Below are 8102 nucleotides of genomic sequence, written 5' to 3'. Positions count from 1 at the left end.
GGGGGACGGGAGGCGGAGCGTTGGCGCGCTGGGGCCCCGCCCCTTCCTCCGCCTGCAAACCCTCCCCGCCGGCGTCCGCTTTGGTACACTCCAAGATGGCGGCCCCCATGGTGCGGCACGGGGTCCTCCTGGCGCGGAAAGTGCCGCTGCCTCGGCTCTCCCTGGCAGGTGGGTGGCCGCTGCCTCGGTGGGGCTGCTTCGTCAGACCCCTGAGGACTCTGCTCCTTGGGTGAAAGGGGCGGCGGGCTTTGAAGAGGAGAGGGAATGCTTCTGGGACCTTGTCGCTGGGGAAGTCAGTTGGGAGGTTCGGTAGCACAGAGAGGGGAGGCAGGTTCTCGGAGCCGTCTCCTTTCGTGAAGCAGTAGTGTCTGTCTGCCCATCCACAGGTGTAAAGAGCAGAGGAAGTCTAGCCATGAGCGCTTTTGCGTCTGACTGGCTGGGTTTGTGGTAGGGGGGTTGCCTCCTGCCGAACCGGAAGAGCCCAGATGTGTCCACCCCTGGGGCCATGGACATTGTCTCCCTGCTGAGGTTCCTCCCTTCACCGCCTCACTTTGGCCAGAACCCCCGGCCTTCGGTCGGTGGGAGAGGTTTTCAGTGCACTCATCTCATTTTACCGGATTGTGACCTTGGACACAACGTTTGATTGACCTTCCTTTTGCCAGTCTTCTACCTTTAGACAATGAATGGGAATCCTTACGTCTAAAGCACTTCTCTGAGTGGATGGCAGCCCACTCAAAACCTGTTTAATGGATCTGCTGATAAAGACATTGGAAGAAATATATATATTTAAAAACATTTTCAGAAGCTAACTTCTGACACGTGTATATGATTATATGGTTAAGATAACCCAGTCGTTGTTTCAATGCCTATTATCTATCTCCTCTTTCCAACATTCCTCCTCTAGCCCCTATAGAAAAGCAACACAGACACTCCTGCTCGCACTTCTTCAGAACAGCCGTTAAATATCAACGTGAGGTCACAAAGTTGGCCATCGGAAGTTTTCTGAGGATGAACCAGTTGACCTGGCTGGTAAAAATATGTAATGCCACACATGTGGTGCAGTGGTATGCACAGTGGCTGGCATCTCAAGCTGTTGTAGCTATTTGCAAGCATGTTTAAGTCATGCTTGTTAGTGTTTCGATGTCAACAAGACCTTAGATGGTCTATTAGGGAGGGTATTGAGCTTGCTTAGAATGTTTAGGAACCAGCATTCATTCTAACAAGGGAATGGCAATTAGATAAGGGAGAGAATTTCCAGCTAGCATTTTGGTCTTAGGTTGAACTGGCAAACTTGCAGTCGGTTATACACCTGTGCTATTCCATTGTGGTAGCTACTAGCTGCATATGGCTATTTAAATAAGTGAAAATTAAATAAAATTTAAAATTCATTTTCTTAGTCACACTAGCTACAGTTTAATGTTCACTAGATGCCGGTGGCCAGTTACTACTGTAGGGAACAGCTGAGAATTGAACATTTCCATCATTACAGAAAGTTATATTAAACAAGCACTGGGTTAGGCCACAGATGAAAGGAGTCTTGAAATTAGTAAATGGAGGCTGTAGGCAAGTAATATAAATAAGTAGGATAGTGCATTATAGACTTGAAAATGCTGATAAGGAGCCTGACTTTAAGTTATCAAAACATCTTGAACTATTACAGGATACAAGAGGAAAAATAGTCTACTTTGTACAAACTCACAGCAAATCTATTGTTCTGTCCAACTTTATAGAAATTCTTTGATTCCAGTGTTAGTATATAGACCGTCCATCTACTATACAAAGATGGAAAGAACTTTAAATGGTGTCATTTATAAAGCATCTCAAAAAGATGAACATCCTACTTAAAGGCTTACAGAAAATGGAATGTCTGTCTTTCTTAAGGTGTGGGATAGAGCCAATCTGTGTTCTCTAAACTTTGAAATTCTGGTCCTTGGAGGTATTCCTCCCCCCCCCCCCACCCCCCCTAATTAAATGGTAAAACATTTCTTTTTATAGTGAATAGTTAAGTTAGAGAATAGTTGTGTTAAAAATGACTGACTGGCTGAAGGATAAGCAGGTTACCAAATTACCACAAATTTGGTGGCTTAGAACAATGCAGATTTATTATATTACAGTTCGGTAGGTCAAAGTCTGACACGGGGTCTTGCTGTGTTAAAATCAAAGTGTTGAAAGGGATGTAGAATCTGCTTTCATGCCTTTTCTATCTTAAAAAAAAAACACCATCTCCATTCCTTGGCTGATGGTCCCTTTCTCAAATATCTTCAAAGTGAGCAATGGCAAGTCCTTATGTCACTCCTCATATCCTTCACACATCACTCTAAGGACCTAACACCTTCTTCCAGCCATCATCACAGTCAATTTAGGACATTTTCACCACCTCAAAATAAAAGCAAACTTAGTAACTTACTCCCCAACTTCCCTGAAGTTTTCCTGACTCTTAACCCTCCAAATCTAGGCAACCACTAATCTGCTTTCTGTCTCTATAGATTTGTCTATTATGGACTTTTCCTATAAATGTAATTATAGAATATTTAGTCTTTTGTCACTGGCTTCTTTTTCATTTGGTATTATGTTGTAGAGATCCATCCATGGTGTAGGCATGTATCCATTTTTTTTTATTGTCAAATGATATCCCATTATAAGAATACATCACCATTTTATGTATCTATTCAACATATTTGCATTGTTTCCACTTTTTGGCTATTATGAATAATATTGCTATGAACATTTTTATGCAAATTTTTGTGTGGAAACACACTTTCATTTCTTTTGGGTATATACCTAGGAGTGGAATTGCTGGGTTATATGGTAACTTCATGTTTATGTTTTAAAGAACAGACAAACTTTTCCAAAGTGGCTGCATTTACTTTATATTTTAACATGAAATGTAAAAGTTTCCAGTTTTTCTACATTTATATCAAAATTGTTACTGTCTTTTTTTTTTATTATAGTCACTTTAGTGGTGTGAAGTGGAATTTCAATGTATTTTGCATTTCCCTAATAGCAAATGATAATAAACATCTTTTCATGTACTTGCTAGCCATTTGCATGTATGTATATATGTTTGTGTGTGTGCATACTTTTCCTGTTTTAAGAAATATTTGTTCAAATCCTTTGTCCATTTTCAGTTGGGTTATTTGTCTTTTGAAATTTTGAGTAGTAAGGATTATTTATATTTTCAGGACACAAATCCCTTGTCAGATAAATGATTTGCAAATATTTTCTCATTCTGTGAGTTTTCCTTTCACTTTCTGGATAGTGTCCTTAGAAGCACAAAAGGTTTTCATTTGAGCTCATTTGTTGAGCATTGCCATATGCCAGTCCTTGTGCTAGGTACTAGGAATACAGCTATGGCAGTTTGTGAGTTACCTGAAATTTGGCTTATTGGTTTCTCTTATTTACCACTAAGGTGCTGGTTTACTGGGTAAGATATTATTATTTGCTTTATGTGAAATAAGGATAAATATGCTGATCTAAGTCACATGGCACTGTTTTGAGGACCAACCAATGATTATGAGGCATTCGATTAATGAGTTAAGCAACAGTTCAGCAAATGTTTTCAGTTCCAAAGGGTTCTAGGGCTTACCTCAGCTATAATTTAATGGAAGCAAATGGTTCCTAGGCCTAAAGTTATAGAAACAAAATTACCAGCATTTCTACCCATAGCATTATAGTATGCATTTTCAGTTTTCTGGTTTGTTTGTTTTTTTTTCTTTTTAGTTTTCTGTATGTTATACTTGTTAGAGGTTGAGTGCATTTTGTCAGGAACTGAATTGTTAACTGTGCAATGTTGGTTACAGTATAATGTTGGAATCTTTAAATCTAGTAAGTTGAGCATATTACAAAGATATGTTTACAGGCATATAAACTGAACCTATTGTGAAACCATGAATGTTGAGATAATTGTCTTTTTTCCTCAGGTAAACGATGTCTGCTTTCTGCAGCATACGTGGACAGCCAGAAGTGGGAAGCAAGAGAAAAAGAAGACTGTCACCTCGGTAGGTACCTGTGTGTCATTTTCAGTCACTCCACATGTTTATAGTAATATATTCATATGATGTACTATGAAGTGATGCTTTCATGGTAACCCAATTCAGATGTACATTCTAGCTCCTAAGAAGAATTAGACTTTTGTTTCACACGTGGCAAAATCATTTTTGTTATCCTGATATTTCTTTTTTGCCTTGATGAATGGTCTTCCTAAGTTATGTAAACAATTCTTTTTTGTTTTTGTCCATTTTATTGTATAGTTAGTTGCTCTGCAGTGTCTGTTTTATGTTATCTGCAAAGCAAAATTTGTTTTATATTTTCTTTTTTTAAAATATATTTTTATTGATTTCAGAGAGCAAGGGAGAAGGAGAGAGAGATAGAAGCATCAATAGTGAGAGAGAAATTGATTGGCTGCCTCCTACATACCCCACACTGGGGATCAAGCCTGCAACCCCAGCATCTGCCCTTAACCAGAATCAGACCCAGGACTCGACACTCTATCCACTGAGCCAAACCTGCTAATACTCTTTCATCTTTTTTTATTGTCATCTCTTAACTTGTCTTCAGACAGCTTTTTTACTCTCCTCTGTTTCATTGCCAGATGACAGATAGGTTTGAAAGCAGTGTTATAATCTCATATAAACCATTTAAGGAAAAAAGTTGGGTAACACTTCTCAGGCAGTAGGCTCCTCATTATAAGCTCCTGTTCCCTATGGATATTACATTAACAGCAGCCCTTATTTTATAATATAGCAAAGCCTAAAGAAATCACTGACACTGTGATCAGTTTATAGAAATGTACATGCTACATATACATAATATATTTTATAGATAACGTCATTGTGATAATTGGTGATAGTTTTATGGGGATAATGTAATTTGTGGATCAGTTCCAGTGCTGATCTAACATTTTCCCCAAAATTTCTTTCTCTCTCTCTCTCTCTCTCTCTCTCTTTTTTTTTTTTTGGCTTATGTTAAAGAAGAAGAAAGTCTGTGTTTATGGGTTCTTCCCATAATTTGAGCAGGCAGGATTCTTTTATAGCTAGCTATATCATCTACCTTGGAGAGCCAAGAGTTGATTTGTGAGACGTGGCATTGGATGTATGGGCAGGAGCCAGCCAAAACAGAGCTGTGGAGAATCTGAAGATTAGTAACTGCATATTTGCACTGAAATGAAGAATCACTGTGAACCACAGACAGAAATGCAGATGGATACAGATGTGGTGTGCAGCAAAGTCAAATACCATTTGGTATTATAGCATTATCATAGGTGCTGACAGCTTTATCAATGAAATGGTAAACAATTCTTGGTAAAGTTCTGAATGAATCAAAGTGCTGTCTTTCTTCAATTTATTTAGTATTTGCACTTATGAAAAATTCAGCTTATTTTCAAATTATGCCCCCCAAAGTGCTTTGTTTTTATATGTAAAATGGAGTTTTGTTAATTATAGACAGGTATTTTTAATATTGTGAATGTCTGCCATGTCATACATGATATGTGGATTGAATATTTTTGACTTTTTATATGGAAATAATTTGAAATTTACAAAAAAATCATAAAAATAATACAAAGAACATCTGACCCTTAGCCCAGATTTATATATTGTCACCATTTTGACCCATTTATTTTTGCTTTCTCATTCTCTGTATGCACACTTTTTTTTTTTAACTTTTTGAAGAGTTTTTTTTTTTTTTTTTTTACGTAGATTACAGCTCTTTATCCTGAATGCTTTCGTGTATATAACCTGACATTTTTAAAGAAGCTAGTCCCTTTTTTAAATAGGATATTGTTCCTTCTGGGTTTGTCTGAGGGTTCCTTATGATTAGATTCAAGATATGTTTTCTCAGTCAGAATATTGTCAGTGTTATTTTGTCCTTCTCAGGGCACATCTAGAGATACCTGTTGTCAATCTGCCTTCACTGGCAGTGTTAATTTTGATCACCTTGTCAAGTGTGTCTTATTTCCCCACTGGAGAGTTACAATTTTTCTCCATTATGACTAATAGGCAATCTATGGAGAGATATTTTAATATGCAAATGTCATGTTTAGCAAAAGTTTCCCCCTAGATTTAGAATCTATTGAGGCATCTTGCCTGAATCAGTCTTTACTGTAACAATTGCAAAATGATGGTTTTCCAACTCAAGTAATATTTCCACATTTACTAGTTAGTACTCAGTATTCTATTGTGAGCATGAGCCCTCCCTACTTTTCATTTCTTCCTTTGAATTATATTTATCTGTTCATTATCAATATGATCTTCTGGACCGTGGATTTCTCTTGTTTTTCTTTTTAATGATTCATTACCATTCTTGTCCCAGATTTGGCTCATAGGAGCCCTTTCAAGCTGATTCTCAATGTTCTAAGCTCATCTTGTACCTTTCCTGCTCTGGCCCGGTATCAACTCTTTCTCCAAAGCATCCTGTTCCTTTTAAAGGGAATGGTGTTAGAAGCCAAGATCTGCATATTAGATGTCCTCTTGTCATTGTGGAGTTTTTGCTTCTTGGCCCAGTCAGTGGAAAATATGTATACACCATATATGATAAAAGCCTAATATGCTAAGTGTCCAGTTGTCCATTCAACCAATCCAAGAGTAATATGCTAATGAATCGCTAAGGCTGCTCAACCGCTCGCTATGATGTGCACTGACCACCAGGTGGCAGATGCTCCAACCATAGGTTAGCTTGCTGCTGCGGTCCTGGGGTCCCGCCGATTGGGACTGAGCGAGATGAGCTGGACATGCCCTGGAGCCGTCCCACAGTTACTCCCCAGCTGGCTAACCTCCCACTTCCACTTCTCTCCCTTAGTCCCTCCCCGGCCCCAATTGTGCACTGTGGGGTCCCTTTCACAATCTGGGACCCCTCAGGGGATGTTGGAGAGCCAGTTTTGGCCTGATCCCGCTCAACGCAGGAGCTGCCCCCTGGTGGTCAGTGTGCTCCCACAGGGGGAGCACAGCTCAGCCAGAAGCGGAGTGATGAAACTTGTGATGGACTCAATTATATTGCAAAACTTGTTCTGATGTCCTATTTGTGAATTAAAAGAAAAGACTATGAAAGTACAGAGAAGAGAACAAAGAATTTCAGGAAAACTATTGCTAACACTTTCTTAGATATGAAGGGAAGATTAGTAAATGAGTCTACTGTATTTGGCACCTAGGTTTGGGGTATAGTCATCTGTCTGCTATTCTGAGACAAATCTAAGGGAATGTTTTCATGGATTCCTGAATAAGGAAAAACTTTTTGCCAAAAAAATGAACATAATTATCTGCAACAAATAAGTCTATGGGGATAATTGTCTCCTTGTTTGTTAAGAGAGTATACTTGGGAACGCAGTACCAGCCACAATTTACTGAACACCACCTAGCCTAGAATACCCTTTGTACACTCTGAATCCTACCCAGTCAGAATAGAATTGACCTCGCCCTGTCTTCTTACAACACTTGGTTATGCAGTGTGATGTGGTGAAGAGCCTGCATTTGGGAGACAGACATCTAGGTGTGACCCTCAGCTCTTTCAGCTTTCCAAAACTGTCACTTAACCTCGGTTCCTGCACTTGTAAAGTTAGGGAGGATGGTAACGCCTGCCCCAGCTAAGACCCTGACATGTCGCAGATGCTCCAGAAATATGCGGAATGAACAAGTCCCTAGGCCCCTTGTTTTTCTATATACCAGAAAGGTGGGAGATTCCGAAACTCAAATGGCTTGGAAGGAAAAGAGGCATTTGAGACAATATGCTTTTCCTTACTGTGCAATAGAATGTGATTAAAACAAGCATTCGCTTCTATGTGCTATTACTTCGGTACATACTTCCCCCCTAACTTGAATTAGAGTGTTTGGGTTAGTACGTTGGCCCTGAGAAGTGAGGGCACCTGTGGTCAGGGCGGGTGATGGGTGGCTGAGGCCGCCTGCGGGAGATGGGGCAGTAGGTGGCAGTGCGGACTCGGAGGAGATGCCTGGCAGCGGTGGAGCCGCCTTTGGGTGGAGCCTTTCTGAAGCCTTCTGCGCGTGTGGGAGGCCCGCCCCCCAGCATGTGGAGGGCTGTGATTGGGCGCGGTGATCTGGTGCGGACTGGCTGATTGGGGGAGTGAGGAAGAACGCATCCTCCGCGAGTCCCCA

The 8102-nt window shown here is 40.2% G+C and overlaps 1 protein-coding gene across 1 annotated transcript in view; it reads left to right on the top strand.

Annotated features, from left to right (window-relative positions):
• Positions 1-70: 70 nt before the first annotated feature.
• Positions 71-8102, top strand: part of MRPS27 (mitochondrial ribosomal protein S27) — a 69993-nt gene continuing 61961 nt past the window's right edge. The window contains exons 1-2 of the mRNA XM_084880925.1: positions 71-168; positions 3921-3998. Of these exons, the coding sequence (XP_084737051.1) occupies positions 96-168; positions 3921-3998 (151 nt within the window). The 5' untranslated portion in view covers positions 71-95. The remainder of the gene's footprint in view (positions 169-3920; positions 3999-8102) is intronic.

Source organism: Pipistrellus hanaki (assembly GCF_964339955.1).
Source record: "Pipistrellus hanaki genome assembly, chromosome: 4".
Taxonomy (NCBI): Eukaryota; Metazoa; Chordata; class Mammalia; order Chiroptera; family Vespertilionidae; genus Pipistrellus; species Pipistrellus hanaki.
Note: the sequence above shows the minus strand (reverse complement) of the source record. Positions and strands in the feature narration are given on the sequence as shown.